General features: G+C 47.3%; 1 protein-coding gene across 2 annotated transcripts in view; it reads left to right on the top strand.

The window, feature by feature from the left end:
- LOC137327949 (alpha-1,3-mannosyl-glycoprotein 4-beta-N-acetylglucosaminyltransferase B-like) overlaps window positions 1-24,285 on the top strand; it is a 281,525-nt gene that overhangs the window by 65,114 nt on the left and 192,126 nt on the right. The window contains exon 2 of one of the 2 annotated variants that reach the window (XM_067993941.1): window positions 11,422-11,622. In XM_067993941.1, the coding sequence (XP_067850042.1) occupies window positions 11,422-11,622 (201 nt within the window). The remainder of the gene's footprint in view (window positions 1-11,421; window positions 11,623-24,285) is intronic. The other variant, XM_067993951.1, reaches the window with a different exon arrangement.

The raw sequence follows: 24,285 nt of genomic DNA on the forward strand, positions 1-24,285 counted from the left end.
ATTCAAAGCAGATTATGGTTTGAATTTACATTTGTCTGTGCAGACGGATCAATACTAGTGCCTTTACAAAGTCCACGGTAAAGAATTTTCATGTCTGTTGCTGTCAAAATTGTGACGAAGGAGATAATCTCCGAAAGCTTGTGATTTTAAAATAAATTTGTTGGACTATAACCTGGTGTTGTAAGATTCCTTACATTTGTCAAAATTGTGAGTATGGTTAATCCAAAGATTGCCTTTTCCTTCCTATCAGGCCTGGGCTCAGTCATTCAGTAAAACTAACAATTATTTAAAGCAGAATCCATTAACTTGACTTCTACAGAAGTATCGGCAAAAAAATATAAAGATTATCAATTATACTCCACTGCTATTATTTTCTTTCTCTAAGATAAATGATTCTGCATAATGAGGCTCGATAGACAGCCCTGTTTCCTTTCTAATCATTTACAGGTGGTTCAAAGTAAACCATTCCACACCTCATGTCACATTAATTCATAACAAGTTTGCAAAAACTGAAGCCCCAAAGGCATAGCCACCAAATTTTCCTCACCTCAACTTTTTTTACAGAGCTATTTTTCCACATTCGACAGTTTCATAGAATACAATAGGAACAGAATAATTTTCTGTTGTTTGCCCTTTAACCTGCAGTTTCTTTTCACCATCCCAAATAAAGAGATTTAGCTGTAAAGTGTGCCATTATTTGCCACTCAGTATAATTGTTGCAATTTGCAGTTTTTCATATTCAGGGACCTACTAGAAATGTTAATCTGTTCGTATTAAGTAGCTGTGATGTTAAAAACAATGCAGCGTGGAACCACACTTGTTAGAAACGACAATAGTTTTAGTTATAGTTCATTTGATTTCTATAATTAGACTTTGAATTTCCTCGGGCGTTCTGCCAGATTACTTTCTTCCTGAAGTGCAGTGGCTATTGTTATGTATGATGTGGAGATGCCGGTGATGGACTGGGGTTGACAATTGTAAACAATTTTACAACACCAAGTTATAGTCCAGCAATTTTATTTTAAATTCACAAGCTTTCGGAGGCTTCCTCCTTCCTCAGGTGAACTCCAGAAGGAGGTAGCCTCCGAAAGCTTGTGAATTTAAAATAAAATTGCTGGACTATAACTTGGTGTTATAAAATTGTTTACTATTGTTATGTAGACAAATAGCAACCATTTGCATATGGCTTGATCCTAAAGACAACAATGAGATAAATGATGAGTTAATCTGATTTTTTGGTGGTGCTGATTGAGGAAGGAATGCTGGCCAGGAGAGCAAAAGCACCTTTCAAAAGTGGCCGGCAAATATTTCTCATTCAATTTTTCTTTGAATTGTCCTGTTGGTGTGTTTCTTTTTAAAGAAACCTTGGCTTAGAGTTTGAGTCTAATTAGCATGATGCAGTTGAATTATTAAAAACAGAGATGGTCATCAACCTGGAGTGCTTTAGTGATTGACTCATTTCAGCTGCCTGTTAAATCACTTACCTTGCCGTGTCAGACTCAATATCCCCTCTTCCTCCTCCCCAGTATTTGTTATTTAAACATTAGTGTGGGTGGAAACACAACCAAACAATTGGGGAGAAGGAAAAAGGTCATTTAAGGTTAATTGTAATTCTTTGTAACTGTAATTCTTTATTCTGGTGATGAGACACTTTTGGGGGTCGATTTTAACCTAACCCAACTGGCAGGTGGGTGGTTAAAAATGAGTAGGTTACCTACCTGCACGGAACTCTCCGATATTAACCTACTGGATCACGCAGGTGGGACCCTCAGATATTTATGCAAATGGGGGTCCTAATGCATTGCTAGGACCCCGATGGCATTTTAACCGGGGCCTGAGCGGGGAAGACGCTGAGGCTATCCTGGCAGGCTGAGGCAGATCAGCAGCTGGTGGGAAGGACGAGGAGACCCTCCACGTAAGTCGAACAATTTCCTTTGTCGGGTCTGCAGGCTGCCAAGGGCCGGTCGATCTATCCCTGCCACCAGCCGCTCTACGTCCTCTTCCCACGTATTCCGGGCAGGAAGTAGACAAACTGTATTTAAATGAAGCTGGGTGGTTAAAATTGCCGTAGCCTCCTCCTGCCTCTGGTGGGCAGAAAATTAACTCGCCAAAGCGGTTTATCGCTGGAAACCTGCTCTGAGTCAATGTCCATCCTTTTACCGCTGTGTTGTGACAGGTTCAGTACAAATTAATTCCAGGTAAAAAATCTACTGCTTTTACAATGTACTGTGTCAGTAGGAAGTCTGGTTCTTTGAAGAGATGATGCCGGTGATGGACTGGGGTTGACAAATGTAAGGAATCTTACAACACCAGGTTATAGTCCAACTGTTTTATTTAAAAATCACAAGCTTTCGGAGGCTTTCTCCTTCGTCAGGTGAAGTGTGGGATTCCTTGAACGTTACCGCATTTATAGTCAGAGAAAAATACCTGGTGATTACAGATAATCTTTCCAACTGCTCATTGTCAAGGCAATCAAAGTGTTCAGACAGAGAGATGTTACATACAGGACCACCGAATATACAAACGACCAGAACAAAAGACAGAGAGAGAGAGAGAAACATCCGAAAGGAAGAGAAAGACAGAGAATGACCTGTTGTATTAAAAACAGATAACTTTTATTCGCTGGTGGGGTTACGTGTAGCGTGACATGAACCCAAGATCCCGGTTGAGGCCGTCCTCATGGGTGCGGAACTTGGCTATCAATTTCTGCTCGACGATTTTGCGTTGTCGTGTGTCTCGAAGGCCGCCTTGGAGAACGCTTACCCGAAGATCGGTGGCTGAATGTCCTTGACTGCTGAAGTGTTCCCCGACTGGGAGGGAACCCTCCTGTCTGGCGATTGTTGCGCGATGTCCGTTCATCCGTTGTCGCAGCGTCTGCATGGTCTCGCCAATGTACCATGCTCCGGGGCATCCTTTCCTGCAACGTATGAGGTAGACAACGTTGGCCGAGTCACAGGAGTATGAACCATGTACCTGGTGGGTGGTGTCCTCTCGTGTGATGGTGGTATCAATGGCATGTCTTGCAGAGGTTGCCGTGGCAGGGTTGTGTGGTGTCGTGGACGCTGTTCTCCTGAAAGCTGGGTAATTTGCTGCGAACGATGGTCTGTTTGAGGTTGGGTGACTGTTTGAAGGCGAGTAGTGGAGGTGTGGGGATGGCCTTAGCGAGGTGTTCGTCGTCATCGATGACGAGAGGTCTAGATGTACTGGTGTCTTGTTGCTAGCAAATATACCAACCTATAACATTCGCAAAACCTATGAAAAAAGCTTACACAGCCCCCCCCCACCCCCACACACAAAAAAAAGCTCACTCAATAATGGCCCTGAAAAGAGCTTTGACTGTTGGAAACAAGTATTTATACTGAAAGTGCAGTGGGGCATGAGTGTGCAACTCAACAACAACAACAACATGCATTAATATAGCGCCTTTAACATAGCAAAATGTCCCAAGGGCTTCACAGGAGGTCATCAAACAAAATTTGACACCGAGCCACTTAAGGATGTATTAGGACAATAGCTTGGTCAAAGAGGTAGGCTTTAATGATTGTCATAAAGGAGGAGAGAGGTTAGAGAGACAGAGAGGTTTAGGGAGGGAATTCCAGAGCTTAGGGCTTAGGCAGCTGAAGGCACGACTGCCAATGGTGGAGTGAAGAAAATCGGGACTGCTCAAGAGGCCAGAATTGGAGGAACGCAGAGATCTTAGAGGATTGTAGGGCTGGAGGAGGTTGCAGAGATGGGGAGGGGCAAGGCATGGAGGGATTTGAAAACAAGGATGAGAATCTTAAAATAGAGGCATTGCCAGAATGGGAGCCAATGTAAGTCAGCGAGCGCAGGAGTGATGGGTGAATGGGACTTGGTGCGAGTTTGGATATGGGCAGCAGAGCTTTGGATGTGCTCAAGTTATCGGAAGGTGCAAGGTGGGAGGCCGGGCAGGAGAGCATTGGAATAGTCGAGTGTAGAGGTAACAGAGGCATGGATGACACCAAGAACAGCTGTCATTATTGTAGTTTTTAACCACCTAGCAATACAACAAACATTTTCACTCTTGTGATTAAAACGGAAGAAATGCATAGTTGAACTGTGGCTGTCTGTCTTGGCTCAGTGCTCGCACTCTTGCTTTCTAAGACAGATGGATCATGGGTTCAAGTCCCACTCCAGAGACTTAAGCACATAATCTAGGCTGACTCTTCAGTGTAGTACTGAGGGCCTGCTGCACTGTCAGCAGGTGCCACCTTTCAAATGAAACATTAAATCGAGACCCTGTCTGCCTTCTAGGTGGACATAAACGATGCCATGGCACTGTTCGAAGAAGAGCAGGAGAGTTCAGCTCTGATATCCTGGCCAATACTTGTCCCTCAACCTACATCACCAAAACAGATTCATCATTTTATTCATTTATCTCACTGCTGTTTGTGGGACCTTGCTGTGAGCAAATTGGCTGCCTATTTCCTACATTACAACAGCGACTACACTTCAAAGGTACTTAATTGGCTGTAAAGCATTTTGGGAGGTTCTGAGGTCGTGACAGGCGCTATATAAATGCAAGTTATTTCTTTTATTTCTAAAAGTTGTGACATTTGGTGGCAGAGCCAGTGTTTATATGTACCAGACAAGGAGGTAAGCAGGGTCTCTTTGGGGTCTAGGTGGTTTCAGGATTACGCACCCTGACAATGGAAACTTCGAACCAAGTCAATTCTCTGTGGTAAATTTGGTAATTAGATGCCCGTATCAGTATTCCATGGCATAGGTAACGATTGACCAACCAGCCTGGCTCACTAGTGGAACCTGGAGGCATAGACCTGTCACCGGGGCCAGAGTAATTCCCATTCGGCTACAGATAACCCTGCAAGTCAATGCCCTAATGCGTAGTGTGGTCCTAGTTGGATAAGCAGCAAGAAGCTTACCAGTAGGCTGTATGGGTTTTAGCCGGTTAAACTCCAGCAGGACCTAGCATATAGACGCAGCATCAGCAGTTAGGGACCTAAGCCTTGCTCCTACCACCTTGCACCAAAGCTCTCTGGACTTGTATAAATGAGATATGTCCCTCTGGTAGAGGCTGTGCACTCCATATTGGGCAAGCAGAAACCCTATGGCTTGATTTGGCAACTCTTAAACATGTTGATAGGTTTCTGTGCATTTCAAACACCGAGCTGACCCAAAAAGAAAACACATTTAGGTCGAAAACCGGCAGGGCCGACATCTGGTGTAAGTGCCAAGATGTCCACTAGTGACCACTGACACTGCCCCTCCATTGGAAGTTTTGGAGTCAGTGGAGTTCACCCCATTTGCATGGCCTTGAAGTGCACCCATGCCACTGGGGCGTCGAGGGAGCTGTCGGCTCCACCCTGTCCCCGTCCCCCCCCCCCAAAAAGAGGCGAGTATTGCCCTCTTGGGCAGAAACGTTTGTTCCATCAATGTGGGATCAGGCCACAATCCCAGCCTGGGCCATAAGGTGGACCCACAACTTCCATTTGTTGCCCTGGCATGCTTTACCTCAGTCGTACTAACTGCTGATGCTGCGCTGGGTCTTTGAGAGGCCCAGGCCTCAGCTTTTCACTATATTTATCAATGACTTGGATGAAGGAATAGAGAGCCATATAATCCAAGTTGACTGACAACACTAAGTTAGCTGGCACAGTAAATAGTGTAGATGGGAGCAGAAAGTTGCAAAGGGACATTGATAGATTCAATGAGTGGGAAAAACTGGCAGATGGAGTTAAATGTGGGGAAGTGTGAGGTCATCCACTTTGGGCCTAAGGAAGATAGATCAGAATATTTTATAAATGGTGAGAAGCTAGGAACTTTGGAGGAGCAGAGAGATTTAGAGGTCCAAGTACATAAATCACTAAAAGCTTGTGGACATGTACAAAAAATAATTAACAAGGCTAATGGAATGTTGGGCTTTATCTCAAGAGGGCTGGAATACAAAGGGGTGGAAGTTATGTTCCAGCTGTACAGAGCTCTGGTTAGACCCCATCTGGAGTACTGCATTCAGTTCTGGGCACTGCACCTCAGGAAGAATACATTGGCCTTGGAGAGAGTGCAGTGCCAGAATGATACTGGGACTAAAAGGGTTAAATTATGAGGACAGGTTGCATAGACTAGACTTGTATTTCCTTGAATATAGAAGATTAAACGGTGATCTCATTGAGTTGTTTAAGATGATTAAAGGAGTTGATGGGGTAGATAGAGAGAATCTATTTCCTCTGGTGGGGGAGTCCAGAACAAAGGGGCATAACCTTAAAATTAGAACTAGGCCGTTCAGGGGCGATGTCAGGAAGAAGTTCTTCACACAAAGGGGAGTGAATATCTGGAACTCTCTTTCCCCCCCAAAAAAGTTGTTGAGGCGAGATCAATTGAAAAATTCAAAACTGAGATAGATAGATTTTTGTTTGGTAAGGGTATTAAGGAATAGGGAGCAAAGGTAGATAAATGGAGTTGAGGTACAAATCAGCCATGATCTAATTGAATGGCGGAACAGGCTCAAGGAGCTGAATGGCCTACTTCTGTTTCTATGTTTCTAGGACATGGGAACTCCCAGTATTGGAAATCTTTGCCTGCAGCTCCACCTTTGCCTGTGTTGATGGCCTTATTTGGGGTGGGTGCCCAATAGATTAATTGGGAACTATGGAGTAAGGTTGGGACCCAACATATCCAGGTCCCCACCTTCTGCTGGAGTTACGGTGGGAGTGCACCAGAAGAGCTGCAGATTTTTGGTCCCATTATCCGATTTCTTTTAAGTGCAAAATAAATATTTGAGAACATCCATCAATAGTTGACAACTGCACTTCAAAAAACCGCATTTGGGTCACAATGACTTTTGGCAGTAGAATCTTACAGCTGATTTGGATTTTTCATGTGTCATTCCGCTCCATTAGAATCTAAGTTTGGCTGAAGGCGCAATGACACGCACAAAAAGACACAGTCAAACATTACATTGGACTTCTACAGGTAATAGAATAGCAGTAATGATCCTATTTTCGTTCCTTTTTTAGACAAATGAGTAAATAAAAATTAGAAACTGAACTTCTTTATTAACATTAGAGGAGATGATACTTAAAGCTCGATTTTACAATGGTGGCGGGTTGCCAGCGGGGGCGGGGTTGTTGGTGAAGGTGCACGTGGCAAACCCACATGAACAAAACTTACTGTTTCCGACGCAATCGCATGTTGATTGCTGATGATTAACGTCCTCGCCGGGTTTCGCGCCTGATTGACAGGCTAGCCGCCGTCAGGAGCTGCAACACGAGGTTGGAGGAGTGGGGGTTGCAAGAAAGAGAGAGAGACAGACGGCATCTGGCACTGGACTGGAAGACCGGGGGGTGAGGTGGTAGGGAGAGGGGAAGATCGGGAGGACATCGGGGGAAGATCGGGGAGGTGAAGAGGGGAATATCGGGGGGGGGGGGGGGTGGGTGAAGAGGGGGACGTCAGAGAGGGAGACATCGGACATCAGAACAGGGTGCAAAGGTAGGTTCATTTAGTGTTTCCACTTCCGTCTATGGTTTTTTATTTAATTTATTTAGTTTCTTGTTCCCTGATCCAGCCCAGGCGTGAATCGGAGGTGTTGGGCAAATCGCCCAGGTAAGTTTAAAAATCTTTCTAAGTGCTTAATCTGTCACAGGTAAAGTGCCTTAAGTACCTCAGTGAGGTACATTTGGCTCTTTAACTGTCATCTCGCCGGCTTTAATTGCTGGCGGGACTTCCGTTTTCGGGTCGCCCGCGCGCACGCAGGTGGGTCCCTGGGAAACTCGGAAGTCGGCGGGTTGGAGCCGGTTTCCGAACCCAAGCGGGATATCCGCGATTTTCGGAGCCCCCGCCCCCAATGCACCCGTAATTGCCTCCTAAAATCACCCCCTTAGAATCTGGGGTATTAAGGCCCTCTATTGTAGTAGCAAGTGTTTTCTCTTCTCAGGCAGGAATGCTGCAATTTCCAAAATTTATTCCAGGTGCAGCAATAGGGGAGCTGCAAGTGGCCTAGATGCTCCTATGCCAGGAGGGGGACATATCGACCAAGATTTATGCACTGGATGAAATCTGGAATGGTGGAATTTTAATTTTTATTTTCTCCCTTCCTCCTGAAGGTATTGACTTGTACTGGGTTTTTGGTTCTCTGGGTAGCAGCAGACATTACAGTAGCTCATGTAAATGGCTATCTGAGACTGGACAATGAGTGTCAATAGCTGTCATGGTTGAGCCCACTCTGACCTAACATGCACACACATCGGGTGTAATCTTAACTTTGTGAGAGACCGCAAAACGGGCGATAGCAAATTGACAGCCCGTTTTACAGCTGTTCCAATTGACAGAAATGAAAATTGGGAGAGATGTTAAATGTACAGCCAATTCGCTATTGCTGATTTTACACTATCACACAAAGTCAAAATTGAATCCATCTGCTTTCTAGCACAGATCACCAGATAACAATCAGAAGTGGGAACCCAGTAGATTTTTCTTTTGTCCTCCTCTGTGGCCAGGGGACACTGAAGCCAATGGGTCTGTCTACCTGTATCCCTCCTGAGATCAGCCCAATCAGCACAAACCAGAGACCTCCTAGTCTGTAAGGCTCAGTACCATTTTGGGCAATGTGATAACACACAGTGGGGTAGATTTTGATGTGCCTGTTCCAATCGGGTGGGTAGGTGGGATTCTACGGGCTCGACTTTGAGGTGACCACATCCGTTGGGTGGAGGCACTCGGAGCAAGTGGGTGGGAGAGGCGATCCTGAGGGAGAGCCAAGGAGGGTTGTGCATTGGGGAGGCTGGATCTTTTGTGGGGCTGGAGCAATCATTTAAAAACCTTTTTCTTACCTTTTTTTTTTGAGATGCCTGCAGTGGCCCCTTTAAGGACTATGGGCGGCCAAATTCAAGACCCCACCAAAATGGCGATGTCCTGGACGTCGGTGGGAATGGGGCAGTGAGTGCTGCACTGCCATTTTCATCGTGCTACCTTGTTCTCACTTGATGGAGGGATGAAAATGGGCCCCACTGAGTTATCAAGGAGCCCTGCATCGTGGTTTCTGTTTATTCGCCAAATAACGTAACTTTCTGGTGATTCAGGATAATGAGTTATTCATTTTTGGCAGGACTGAAGTCCTCATTTTGAACAGAATCCTTTAGAATATTGAAGTAAAAGGTTATTTTAAAAGCCTTGGGTTGCTCACTGCTAACACTACAGTGAATTCCCGTGATGTGGAGATGCCGGTGATGGACTGGGGTTGACAATTGTAAACAATTTTACAACACCAAGTTATAGTCCAGCAATTTTATTTTAAATTCACAAGCTTTCGGAGGCTTCCTCCTTCCTCAGGTGAACGTTGTTGGAAATGTTGCGTTTCCAACAACGTTCACCTGAGGAAGGAGGAAGCCTCCGAAAGCTTGTGAATTTAAAATAAAATTGCTGGACTATAACTTGGTGTTGTAAAATTGTTTACTACAGTGAATTCCACAGCAAAATTGCAGAATTGCCAATGCATTGCTGATATGACTCTTCCACTACCATGCTACCAAATTAAAGTATATATTGCATTTTTTTTTAAAGTCCCTATCATTTGAAAAATAAAATAATTCAAGACAGGATACATTTGGAGACTCGCAGAACCTGCAGGATGGAAGCCACATGGTCCTATTTTTTTTTTTAAATCAATTTTTAAGATTTGTTTTTAAAATTACACCCTACAGAGCAGGGAGAGGGGGGAAGGGGATGAGTGAGTTGCTCTTTGAACAATATAGTAAAGAGCATTCCTTTTTGAACATAAAAGTTTTCTATAGAACGCAGGTTACACAGGAATGAATGAGCTCTGAGCTAGAACATGACAGGGCTGATTGTATATGGGAAAATCATTGGAGGGCTGCCCATGATTTTCTATTCATTTAATTCTAATGGATGGGAAATTGTGGGTGGGACACCTGTGATTTCCTCATATGTCAGGCCTTGCCCACTGTACCACATATTCATAAAATTGGCTCCAACACCTATCATATGAATCTGATCGATTGCTAGAAGCTCAGTAGACTGGTTGTAGTTAATGACATAGAGCAACCATAGCTACATGACTAACCTCCTATTCATCTGTATATTCAATACCCACAGTAACATTGCCTCATATATCAACACCCAAAGTAACATTGCCTCATATATCAGTACCCACAATAACATTGCCTCATATATCAACACCCACAATAACATTGCCTCATATATCAATACCCACAATAACATTGCCTCATACATCAACCCCCACAGTAATATTACTTCATTCATCTATCCCCCCCATTAGGCAGGAACTACCTGGACTGGCTGGCTTCGTGAAGGAGCTGTTGGATTTCCCCCCCTCCCTGATTGACAAGCTGCTCTAACTGCACGACCAGCACATTGGCGGAATTCGAATGAGGCTCAACCAGGAAAATGGTTTGGGCCTCCACCCACTTCAATCAGGCGGGTAGTGGTCTCGCTCTGCCTGCCTTCAGCCGATGGAAGCGGTCACTTCAAAATCGAGCCCATAGAGTCCTGTCACTATAGACTAACAGGAGGACTATTCTCCTGAGTCGTTACAGCTTCAACCCACCAATGCAAAAACACACCTCCCCTCCTCTCCTCAGCAATTACATAGCATTGCGATCCTCACTGTAATTACAATTAAAGTTGCAGCTCCCCTGATGTCTCAGTGAATTTGTATAGGGAGGTCCCACATTTGATCTCTAGTCTGTGCAGATTTTAGGTGACCTAAGCTGGGCTAGCAGTTGGGACACAACAATTGACCTTAGCACCCCAGAGTTCCAATTTCTGCCAGCTAGCAAGTGCTACCTGCCGGAAGCATGTGTGTGTGTGGCTGCTGTGTGAAGATATGATTGATCTTGGTTGAGGTGCCCTCCACAGTTCAGTAGCCTGCTGGCAGACATTGTTAAGGTTCACTCTTGAATAATGGACACTTGGCCAGGTGCATGTGGACTGGTACGCCAGCAAGACATTACATGAGGGGGTTGTGGGAAGTGTCTAGTCATGATACTCCGGCTATCATGAGTGCGGGGTAGGCTTGATGGACCAGCTGGTCTTTCTCTGCCTGTCACTTTCGTATATTTTTATGTTTGTAAGACATCAGGAGAGGAGGAGGGAAGAAACATTGGTCAAAAAAATATTGAAAAGAACAAAAGAACACTGGCTGAATTTTTATTTTTCTTCTACCAAACCCAGGGGCTCAAAGCCGATTGTGGTGTCCCAACTCCCGCCTCAGCTGAGATCAGCACAGACTAGGACATTTTTGGTTAAGTATCATACCAGCTGGTACGTCTTAATTACTGAGCCATTGGGGGACCCTGCACCATTGGGTTTAGTGCAAACCAAAAATCATAATGGAGATTTGATAAACAAAAATTAACGGATTTTATTTGAAATGCAGAGATATAATATCAGACTTTCTTATTTTTGCAGAAGATGAAGATGAAGTAACTGCTTACCAACAAGAACTTCTGGAACTCAATAACAGACTCCGCAAAGCCGAGGAAGAAAATTTGAAACGCTCCAAGGAGCTGAAGCTTGTCTTGGATGAGATTAAGCATGCAGTAGCTGTGGAGAAGAAGGCAATGAATAATACATCTAAGAACCTGTCCGACTTTTCAGGTACAATTCATGGTAAACTCGCTTATTTTCTCTCCTTTGTCCATTTAAGTGGTAAATGGCACTGATCTGATTCCTCTAAAGTGTCTACAATGCTTGGGGGTAGGGTGGGATGATGATTGTTATTAGGAATGACATTAATTAAACAGGTGGAATTTGTTTGCAAGATTAAGAATCTTGTGGAATAAGTAACCAAGGTAGGATGCTGAAGCAAATAGATGCAAGAGGCAGTTAAAACAAAAGCAAAAAACTGCGGATGTTGGAAATCTGAAATAAAAACAGAGAATGCTGGAAATACTCAGCAGGTCAGGCCGCATCTGTTATCTTTGTTTCTCTCTAGATGAGAGGCTGCCTGACCTGCTGAGTGTTTCCAGCATTTTCTGTTTTTATTTCAAGAGGCAGTTAGATTTGTTCCTGGAAAGAGAAGGGATTGACATTATTGGTGAGATGGTAGGAAGGCAGTGTTGAGTTCTATCAATTGTCTCTAACAATTGTTACAGTGGGATGTTTTTGAGAGTGAGATTTATTTCAAAAAGATGGACAGAGTGTGAGCTGATTTATTGATATACCACCACTTTTTTTAAGTAGAAGAGTAAGAAACATTGAAGTAAATCTCACTTTTTCCAAACAGTGTGCCATTCTGTGGTGTTCTCTTGAAAAACATGTGGCTCTGAACCAAAAACACGAATAAGGTCAATGGTTCTATTCCTGGTGTGTGCTGAGTTAACTGATCTAAGCCAGGCCAATAGTAAGATTGTTATAGCTGGCATTCACAGGCTAAAGGAAGGGGAAATGTCAGCTGAGCTCTTAACTTCTGATTGTTATCCAGTGATTCCTGCTGGAAAATGCATGTGTGAGAACATTGGATAAAGACAGGATTGAATTTGGCAGTGAAGCTTGCTGAGGACACCCAACCTCCTGATACTTGTCGCTCACATAAGAATAGCCACCTAGGCAAGGTACCAGAGGACTAGGTTTGCCAACTCTGGTTGGACATGGTCCTGAGGTGTCATCACATGACCTCTTGCCTCCAACTGCCCCCGCCCCTACACTCCTGCCATTGGTCACCCTGACACGTCCATACTTCCCACGCCAATCGGAAAGTGAATACTCTTCATTACCCGATTGGATGATTTTTGACTGCCAGTCAACCAGCCTTTTTCCCATCTCAGGTATTTTTATAACTAATAACCAAAGTGTTCAAAGAATTTTTTTTTAAAAACACAATTTTTTAATGTCCTTATAATTTTTCTCCTGGGTTGCTCCCAGCAGCATCCTGGAGATTAGTTTTTAATTCCTGGAGACTCCAGGGCAATCCCGGAGGCTTCTCAACCCTATCTAGGATTGATAGCACCTGATGAACCAAATCCCAGCAACAGTCTGTGCCTTCAGGAGAAGAAAGAAAGAACTTGTATTCATATAGCGTCTTTCACAATATCAGGGCGACCCAAAGCTAATTAAGTGTAGTCACTGTTGTAATGTAGGGAAACAGCAATTGTGGCAAGGTCCCACAAACAGCAATGAGGTAAATGACCAATTAAACTGTCTTAGTGATTTGGCTGAGGGATAAATGTTCTCCACAACACCAGGAGAACTCCCCTGCTCTTCTGCAAATAGTGCCATGGGATCTTTCTGTCCATCTGAGAGGGCAGACAGGATCTCAGTTTAACGTCCCATCCAAAAGACTGCACCTCCGACAGTGCAGCACTCCCTCAGTACTGCAAGAAGTCTCAGCCTGGATTATGTGCTCAGTGTCACAACCTTCTGACTCAGAGATGAGAATGCTACCACTGAGCTCAGGCTGACACCTAGCTTCCATCCAGATTCTGGCTGGATAACATGGCCCCGATATTTACAGGGTGGCCAGGAGGGTGTGGGTGAGGCCGAAAACGGCTGAAGAAACCAGTAAGGCTGGGGAAGTGGAGATCCTGCTGATCTTAATGGCAGGACCTCATTAACATTTTTTAGCTCCGTTTCCCGCCAAGCAGCCGACCAAATGGACAGCGTGGCAGGTGGGTGGGAGGTTACACCAGCGGGACCTTTGGGGATGGTCACTAGCAATCGGGTGGTAGCAGAGGCCCGTGATCGGGGCTGGGGGGGGAGGCCCATGATTGGGGCTGGGGGGGGGAGAAGCCAGCGATTGGGAGGGAGGAGAGGCCAGTGATCGGGGCTGGGGGGTGAGGCCAATCATCAGAGCTGGGGGGAGAGGCTCGTGATTGGGGTTGAGGGGAGAGGCCCATGATCAGGGAGAGGCCCGCGATCGGGGCTGGGGGGAGAGGCCCACGGTATGGAGGGGGAGAGGCCTGTGATCGGAGCTGGGGGAAGAGGCCCATCATTAGAGCTAGGGGGAGGAGGTTGTGATCGGGAGGAGGGAGAGGTCTGCGATCGGGAGAGGGGAGAGGCCCGTGATCGGGGCTGGGGGGAGAAGCCTGCAGACAGGAGGGGGGAGAGGCTCGCGATCGGGAGGAGGGAGAGGCCTGTGATCTGGAGGGGGGAGAGGCCTGCGATCGGGGCTGGGGGCAGTGGCCTGCGATCAGGAGAGGGAAAGGCCCGCGATTGGGAGAGGGGAGGCCAAAGGCTCCCTCGCGATTGGGGCTGGAGGGAGAGGCCTGCGATCAGGAGGAGGGAAAGGTCCGCGATTGGGCCTAGGGGGAGAGGCCCACGATCGTGGCTGGGGGCAGAGGCCCATGATTGGGAGGAGGGAGAGGCCTGCAATCGGGAGAGAGAAGAGGCCCGCGGGCGGGGCTGGGGGGGAGAGGTCCACAATTGGGGCTGGGGGCAGCTCTCCTGCTCCTCCTGGCCTACAAGGAGTGTTGAAATAGACACTTACCTTGTGGAACCAGCAGCTTCCGCCTCCCTTTCACTGCCAAGTTTCCTAATCCCTCTCCATGGCGGGACACTCGGATGTCCCGATATCCACCGCTGTATTAAAGGCGGCGGGCGCGCACGCGGCAGGCTGGCGATGCATTCCCTGTGTTTAACTCTTTAACCCCCCCAACCCTCTCCCACTCGTCGTGGTGGTGGGGGGGGAGGAGGGTGAGGGTTAATATCGAGGCCTATTCTTTCTCACCGGACTGACTGTGGTTTATTCTTACTAGAAACTGGGCAGGAGCATCTGGTTTTATTGAGTCTTTGGCCATATTTTTGGCAGATTTTTTTTTGTTCTGGTATTGTAACATAACCAGTAAGATATCAAAACTGGATCTATTCAAATTATTCCAGTGGCCGCAAAACAAATAAGCCTTGAAATGAAGTGCAGTGGCACCAGCAGGGAGGGGAGCAGCCTTTCAGCTACAGATGTATAAAAAACGGGGAAGGAAAGAGTCCAAATAAATGCCTTAAGCTACAAAAGTTGTAGAATCATAGAATCATACAGCACACAAGGAGGCCATTCGGTCCATTCTGCCTGTGCTAGTTCTTTGAAAAAGCTATCCAATTAGTCTCACTCCACTGTTCTTTCCCCATGGCCCTGCAAATTAATACAAACTATAATAAAAAATACTAAATAGCAATAAGGAGGCAGAAGCACTGCATCTAAATCTGCAGCAGCTAAAGCGAGAGCTTTGCAAAGAGTGAGGGGCTAGGACCTCCCATAAGAAAAAAGGGGGCTATATTTGAATTAATGTACTTTTAATCAGTTGAATGTTGAGGCCATGCCACAGTTGAACAAAATTTGCCTGAATACAAATTTTTAGAAGTTTTTCTCTAAGCCATGCCTTGCCCCTGACCCCAGTCCCACCCATTCACTGTCTGGTTTTGGAAAAGTTGGCAACCCTAATGTCACTGCAGAGGAATGGGATACTCTTCACCCAGTGTCAGCACCGAGCTCTCCTGGGTGCAATTGCCAATTGCAAGATTTTTATTTGCCCTTCTAATAAAGGTGCTAGCACTGCTACATTCCCAAAGCACAGGCGGGCCCTGTGCAGCCAACTACAAACCAAGCATGAACCAATCTGGACTCACTAATACCGGCATGCCATGGAGACCTGCTAAAAGGAGGGGGTCTTTCTGGCAGCAGGTCTTAGTAAATCCTGGCAATTGTACATTTGGGTTGAAGCAGGCTGCGTAAAATCTGTGTACTAGCACATGCCTTGTATAATATTACAGAGACTTAAAGGTTTTTCCTTAAATTAGCAGTTATTGCAAATTTTTAGTCATACTTATATGCATTGAAATAGTTAACAAGTCATCGCAAGGTACAAATAAGTTGTTTCACTGGCTTGTCTACAAACTGGTAGTAGACCAAAAAATGCAGGTTTGACAGAATTGGGTTGAACTGTCTCTGCAAGAATCTGCTCCATTTATATTATCCTTTGTAAACTGCATTGTGATGGAAGAAAGAAGTGTTTTGATAGAAGTATATTTAGTGTTATCTTAAAAAAGAATCTTCAGTGCTGTCATGACGAGAATGCCTTCACTTCACTGCTGCATAATGAAAGCCTTTTTTTTGTGTTAATAAAAATTATATTTGTTGTGTGTGTCATGACAGCACTGAAGATCAGACTACACAGATTTAAAAGAAAGACTTGCATTTATGTCAGGCCTTTCCCGATTTCAGGATGCCCCAAAGCACTTTACAGCCAATGAAGTACTTTTGAAGTGTAATCTCAGACAGTATTAGGTGCTACAATTGTCCTCAGTACTGTGATTAGGGAGGGGGAAAGTAAGCCAAAGGCATATGTTACATGTCTTCATTGCCTATTGGGAAAGCCTCTGGAATGTGAGCTTAGCTGACTTCTCTAGTTGATGGATGACTCAGTGGCAGCCACCCTTGTTACTGTTTACCTGAACATTATATATAGGCCAATTTTCACCAAATAAGTAATCCAAGTGACCTAGCAAACCCTGGAGAAAAGCGACTTTAGATTATCTGTGGCCCCAGGCAATTTGGCGTAGGATCGACACCAATCACTGCTCTGATTACCCGATGAGCTCACTCATCTTTGATCCATTTGTAACTTAAAGAAAATTCTCTTGAGCAAGTAGTACAGCAAACAAATAACTCAAATCTAAATGTCAGCTTGTTTTGATTCTACGTCCTGCTTAGAAAAAAGACAATGCAATGGCTTTTGTTGAGGGTGATAATCGGAAAAAAAAACCCTGAAATTACATTTGTTTCTAAACTAACATGCATTTAATTCTGATTACCAAGTGACTAATTTGCCAGGAAATGGTCTTGTTTAAAAGTTAATCTGTGGGGTGGCACAATCATTACCTTCTATAGAAACATTACAAAAAATGATTGTTAATCTGTATGTTTTTTATCTATTGTTTAAGCTATGCACTGATAACCTCATCATAGTGCAGCTGTCTGGGAAACGTTTTTGAGTCCGATTGTATGAGGGAGCTGAAATAATATCCATTAAAATAAGATGATTAACACAGCAATCCTTCAGCTTCAACTTTGGATGTTAACTAGAATCCATAATAACAGAACTACCTGTTATACAAATAAAACACCCCTTGATATTTAACCTAGATAAATGTAGTGTCATGCATGTTGATAGGACGAACACAGAATACCAGCAAATTAATGAAAGATGCAAGAGCTATAAAGTAGTGATAATGGGGGACTTCAATTATCCCAATATAGATTGGGTCAGGAATAGTGTAAAGAGGAGGAGGAATTCCTGAAATGTGTTCAAGAGAACTTTCTGGAACAGTGGGCTCTAAATTGGGCTATGCAGCACCCGTTGTTTCGGCGCTACGTGACCTCTTGAGGCGCCATGATGCGTCTTGGCTGCGCAAGCATATTTCCAGCATGACGTGCACTGGGCGCCATCTTGGTATAGGAGTTAGCGTATGCGCAAATACCGAACGCCGGCTGCAAGTAAAGTAAGGAGAAAATGGATACAATGGGCCCGATTTTACCAGGGGTGCGGGTTCTCGGCGGGTGGTCCTTCGGGCGCGTGAAAAACGCGGCGTGCGAATTGAGTGCGTCCCGCGCGCGATCGCAGGATAATTGAGGTAATTAGCCGGCAGTTACCGGTTCTCCGCTTCTCAGCTGCGCGCTGGCGGGCTGCGCATGCGCAGTGACATCTGAGCGATGGTGGAGCTCTATTTAAAGGGGCAGTCCACCAATGCCCCTCCAGCCACAACCAAGAGGTAGCGCAATATGGATCAACCCAGGGGTAAGGCTGCTCCACGCTTCACAGACCACGCCCTCCAGGTGCTGCTGGACGGGGTAAGGAGGAGGAGGGAGACGCTGTTCCCCAGTGACGGAAGGAGGTGCCCTGGCTCCGCCACCAAGAAGGCATGGGAGGAGGTGGCGTCGGAGGTCAGCAGCAGGGGCAACACCACCCGAACTTGGATACAGTGTCGCAAGAGATTCAATGACCTCACCAGGTCCTGGAAAGTGAGTACACTAACGCACTCTGCCACACTCCGTCTTCCACATCACCTCAAACACCTCACAACCCCATCTGCATTGACACCACAGCGCTCCCGCAACAATCCTCACAGCCACTCAACTATCATCCTCACCGTGCCTGCACGTACCCACCGTCCCTGTCCCCACTCGACCACTACCACACACCCCAATCCCCATGTGGCACACGCATCCTCCCATCCATCTGCCACACGCTCAACCCACCCACACCAATGCTTGAAGCGTCTCACAATGCAATCATCACTCAATTACGCTTTTGTGTTTTGCCATCACAGGAGAAGAGATGCAAGAACGCCCGGGAAAGGGCACGCACCGGAGGGGGCCCGCCACACGAGGTGGCTCTGACGGACGCCGAGGTGGAGGCGTTGGAGATTAGCCACATGCTACATTGCCTGTCCATGGCGGATGGCGAGGCTGGGTCTGCAGAAACGTCCGGTAAGGGAAAGCTGACACTCAGCGAATGATCTTAGCATCAAATGGCATCTGCCGCACCGCAACATTTGGCCACATGCCTGATATTGCCCTCTGTTGTCTTACAGGGCCGTCTGCGAGCACCGTGTCTGTGGAGGGCGATTCCTCAGAGGACATGCCGGTCTCTGAGGGTGCATCGTCACATATGAGCCAACCATCCACCAGCGCAGATACACACACCTCGGTGGGTCCCCCCCTCAATTAGTTGGGATTGCACATGGTGAGTCACCGCGCACATGTGAGCATGAGCAGACCCTGGTGGCAGGGTCAGTCGCGGAGGGTCCGCGTCGGTGGGAGCACTCTTCTCCAGGCTCTGCTCAGCCGGACCCAGATGCTGAACCCAGGGGGCCACCAGTCAAAAGGAGAGTCGTCGAGGGGCACCAGCACATTGCTGAGGTACTGGGAGAGGTGCCACGCGCACTCTCCACAATCGCACAGAGGATGGAGGAGTCCAACTCCTGCATGAGGGGAATCGTGGCACAGGTGCAGGAGGGTATCGCCGAGATAGTGTCGCAGGGACGTGAAGGCATCTCTGAGATAGTGTCACGGGTAGGTGCGGGAATGTCTGCGGTGGAGGACAGGCTAGCCTCCCTCGAGCGTCATGCACAGCTCAACATTGAGTCCATGCAGGCCCTGACAACGGCTGTTCAGATTCAGGGTGAGCAACATTCTGCCGCCATAAACAGGTTGACTGATACAATGGAGGTGGCCTTGCAAGGTCTCACACACGTCATCCAAACTGCCGTCCAGCAGGGTGGAAGGGGTGATGTGGGCCTAGGCCATGAGAGGGAAGATGGTGAACGGGGACATGGAAGTGGGGACGCTACTCAAGGTGACCCCACGTCTCACCCGTTGCCCCCCTCTCAACCAGTGCCCGCAATGGTGCCTCCTCTCCAGGTGGCCGAGTCTGCCCCTGCACAGGTGCAGGAGGAGCAGTCTGTGGAGGTGCCCTCATGGGCACCGAAACCCAGGGGGTGTCGGCCCAAAGCATCTACCCGGTCAGGGCACGATCAGGAGCAACCTGCCACTACCTCTGCTGGAGCCACAGGGGTAGCAGCACGTAGGGGTTCCCGAAAACGTAAAGCCAAGGTTTTGTGAACACACAGGGAATGCACCAGGGTGTCTGACGAATTGTTATCTTTTTATTTCTAGTCCTTGAATGGACATACACAATAAACACAATTGTTCTCACCACTGCTGCCACCTCTTGTCCATTCTTCTGCGGTTTGTGCAATAGGTCCCTTCCGTGCGCCTCATCGTGACGACGAACACCTGGTCCCACCCATTGGGCAGGAGTACAGGTACCACTCTTCTGTGGAGGGGGCTTGTATGGACCCTCGTCTGTGCACGTGATGATATGTGAACGCCTCACACAGTGTGATGTTAGGAGAACCGTTGGCATATGAGTGCCTCCCTGGCCTGACGAGCATGCAGGTGAGCCGGTGTTCGGCCCATGGGTCGTTCCTCCTCCTCTCGCTCGTACTCCTCCTCGTCCTCCTCCTCCTCCTCCTCCTCATCGTCGTCCTCAATGTGGGTGGCGGGTGTGCATGGGGCTTCCTCCAGCGGCACCCCTCTCTGTTATGCCATGTTGTGCAGGGCACAGCAGACAACTATAATCCGTCCCACTCTGAGTGGCGTGTATTGGAGCGCTCCCCCAGAACGATCAAGGCACCTGAAGCGCATCTTGAGCAGCCCTATAGCCTGCTTAATTGTAGACCTGGTAGCAATGTGGCTGTCATTATATCGATGCTGTGGCTCGGTGATGGGGTTCCTCAGAGGTGTCATAAGCCACGTGTGCAGGGGATATCCCTTGTCGCCGAGGAGCCAGCCGTTGCCGGTGTTGGGTACGTGGAAGATGGGCGGGACAGTGGACTCCCTGAGGACGAAGGCATCGTGGCAGCTGCCAGGGTATCTGGCGCACACGTGTAGGGATCTCTGGCGGTGGTCACAAATGAGCTGGGCGTTCATGGAGTGATACCCCTTCCTGTTGATGAACAGCCCTGGCTCATGTGGAGGTGCCTGTATTGCTATGTGGGTGCAATCGATTACACCCTGCACCCGTGGGAAGCCAGCCACAGCATGGAATCCAACCGCCCTCTCCGTCTGGCTACGCTCATCCATGGCGAAGTTGATGTAGTGCGAGGCCCTGTGGAACAACCCATCGGTGACCTGCCTTATGCACTTGTGTGCAGACGACTGAGAGACCCCGGTGATGTCCCCCGTGGCACCCTGGAAGGATCCGGAGACGAAGAAGTTGAGGGCAGTGGTGACTTTGACGGCGACGGGTAAGAAGATGCTGCTTGGTCCATCCGGGAGCAGCTCGTCGTTAAGGAGGCTGCAGATGTCGGCGACTACCTGGCGAGTGACTCTGAGCCTCCGTATGCACTGCTCCTCGGAGAGGTCCATGAAGCTGAGCCTCGCTCTGTAGACCCTGTGCGGAGGGTAGTGCCTCCTGCGACGCATCTCTCTCTGCGGTTGCCCTCCCTCCTGCTGTGCAGGTGGATGTGCCACAGCACCGCGTTGTGGGGATCCACGTCTCTGAGGCAGACGGCGTGGACTGCGAGGCTGCTGAGGCTGGTGATGCTGTTCGTCCTCCGAGGATGTCAAGGCAGCCCCCATCTGGCAGGTGTAGGTCTGAGGGGTTGTGCACGGTAGAAAAGTGTGTCCTCGCACAGGGGTTGCGGTTCCACGCCGAAGAATCTTCTTGCTTGGAGGAGGGTGGTGGAGGGCAGGCGTTGCCCAATGTTACCGAGTGTCCTCCTGCGTTGGTGAAGGCTCTCCCCCCCCCCCCCACCTGTGGAATGCACATTGCCACAGGCTGCTGGCTGCAACACGTCCGTTTGGGGTGAGAGTGTTTCCCCCAGTATGGGAAACAGTCTCAGTTCAAGGTAAAATCCCACACTTCCTAATAAAACAGCTCAATCAGGTCAGTTAATGACCTGAAATAGCTAAATAAATACTCTCAAGTGGAACCCCGCTGGCTTTAATTGCCTGTGGGATTCCCACCAGCGGGGGCTGCGTGCGCGCGGGATCGAGGCGGGATCCAGTCGGGGTCCTCCATTTCGCGATTTTCGAGGCCCCCCCGCCGAGAACGTACCTGAGAGCGGGTGCTAAAATCGGGCCCAGTCAGTGTGCAACGCTGATTTAAAGTGATAGACAACATTTAGGCACTTAACACTCAACTCAACGCACAGTCTTAACCCTGACCATCTGAACATGTTTTCGAGGGCCTGGAGGACCCTCATCAGTGCTATTTAAAGGGACCATGCAGGATTTACAGGTTAGTGGCCGGATTATTGCTTCTGGTTGCCGAGACATTTGTAACTGTTTTTGGAAGTCTCCTATACTTGAATACTAGGACGCGGGGACATAGCCTAACATTTAGAGCCAGGACGTGCAGGAGTGAATTTGGGAAACACTTCTACACGCAAAGGGTGGGAGAAGTTTGGAACGCTCTTCTGTAAACGGCTGTTGATGCTAGCTCAATTGTGAATTCTAAATCTGAGATTGATAGATTTCTGTGAACCAAGGGTATTAAGGGATATGGGGCTAAGGCGGGTATATAGAGTTAGGTCACAGGTCAACCATGATCTCATTGAATGGCGGCACAGGCTCGAGGGGCTTGGTACCTCCTGATATGAGCCGCCTTCTCCTGCAAGAAAGTGGGACGTGTGTCTGGGTGATGTGCCTGTCATGGTTGAATATCTGCCAGTGTGTGTGGCCTGTGAGTTGTGGGTGGCTGGTAATGTGTGAGGGTGAGAGGAAGCATCTGATTGGAAGAGCTGAGTACTGATGGAAAGAGTTTGTTGGTATGTGAGTGATGGGGGGTGTAGTGCATGGAGCAGTGGATGCGGCTAGTGGTGCATTTGGTAGGAGACGCCACTTGACAGTTGACCTCACTCACTTTGACCACTCATGTCAAAGCATTGAACTTCTTCCTGCACCACATCCATGTTCGTGGTGGTATGCGCCTGGCATTGACTTCATCCCTGCTGCCTCTCACTGCCTTTTGGGCATATGTCTGTCGGGCCTTTTACGCCCCCCCCCCCCCAACCCCCGTGGATATAGGATGTCCCTCCTTCTGTCCACCTCTTGCACCAAGGTCTCCAGTGCATCATCAGAGAACCTTGGTGCATGCACTCTCACAGGCCTGGTACAAACTCAGATCGGCAGATTGGTGAGGTCTGGTGTGCAGATTGGAGGATGTGGGATTTAGTAGCGCGCAACCTTTATTCAATGTTTTAACATAACTCATCAGTGTGTAAGCATAGGGATGGGACCTGCATCTGTGTTTTACAGGTGTTTTGTCTGATCTCCATTCAGGCTCCGAGCAGACAGCAGGCTGTTATTTTTTAGCAAATAACGGGTACCGTCTACCTTTAAGTGATTTGACAAGCCATCCTCACTTTAAGAGATTGGGGCTCCCCCACTGGTGGAAAGTGCAAGGCCTGGATTTGAATGCAGCTTGCAGCTGAGCACTGAAGCAGAATGAGGTTCTCGTCCTGCCTGCGCAGGGCCATTGAATGCGGGTTAATAGTGGATCACGCTACCTACTCCCTATAATAGGCCCTATCGAATTTTTTCCGGGTGTGTTTCCAGCCCAACCAGAAAAAAAACAGTGTAGGATTTGGTTCTGGGGAATGAAGTGGGGCAGGTGGAGCATGTTTCAGTGGGGGAGCTTTTGCGGAACAGTGATCATAATATCATTGGGTTTAGAATAGTTACGGAAAAGGACAAGGAACAATCAAATGTGAAAATGCTTAACTGGAGGAGAGCAAATTTCAGTGAGTTAAAAAGGGATCTTGCCCAGGTTGATTGGAATCAAACATTGGTAGGCAAAACAGTAATTGAACAAAGGGAGGCCTTCAAGAAGGAGTTGGTTCGGATACAGAGTAGACACATCCTTACAAGGGGGAAAGGAAAGGCACCCAAAGCTAGAGTTCGTTGGAACAGAAAAAGGAGGCTTATGTAATGTGATGTTCATAATACAGTAGAGAACCAGGCTAAATACAGAAAGTACAGAGGAGATCTAAAAAAAGGAGTAAGAAGGACAAAGAGAGAGTATGAGAATAGATTAACAGCTAACATAAAAGGGAAACCAAAAGTCTTTTCTAAACATATAAATAGTAAAAGGGTAATCAAAGGAAGGGTGGGTCCGATTGGGGGAAAAAAGGAGATCTTCTTGTGGAGGCTGAGATATTAAATGAATACTTCGCATCCATCTTGACTAGAGAAGAGGATGCTGCCATTATAGCAGTATAGGAGGAGGTAGTAGCGATATTGGATAGGATAAAAATAAAGAGGAGGTACTTAAAAGATTGGCAGTAGTCAAAGTGGAAAAGTCACCCGGTCCAGATGGGATGCATCCTAGGTTACTGAGGGAAGTAAGGGTGGAAATTGCGGAGGCTCTGGCCACAATCTTCAAATCCTCCTTAGATACGGGGATGGTGCCAGAAGACTGGAGAATTGCAAATGTTACACTCCTGTTCAAAAAAAGAGAGAGGGATAAACCCAGCAATTACAGGCCAGTCAGCCTAACGTTGGTGATGGGGAAACTTTTAGACACAATAATCCAGGATAAAATTAATTGGCACTTGGAAAAGTATGGGCTAATAAATGAAAGTCAGGAGGGATTTGTTAAAGGAAAATCATGTTTGACTATTCGTTAAGGCCTCAAAATTTATTCACATTGGAGCAAAGCCCCATAATGCAGCTGCAGCATTTAAAATGGGTTCCAGTTGCTCAGGTGCTTCAATGGACACCTCTAAGTAAATTATGGCTTTTCCCATAGGTTGCCCTCTCCTTCATGCTTCATTCTT

The sequence above is a fragment of the Heptranchias perlo genome, chromosome 1, assembly GCF_035084215.1.
Source record: "Heptranchias perlo isolate sHepPer1 chromosome 1, sHepPer1.hap1, whole genome shotgun sequence".
Classification (NCBI taxonomy): Eukaryota; Metazoa; Chordata; class Chondrichthyes; order Hexanchiformes; family Hexanchidae; genus Heptranchias; species Heptranchias perlo.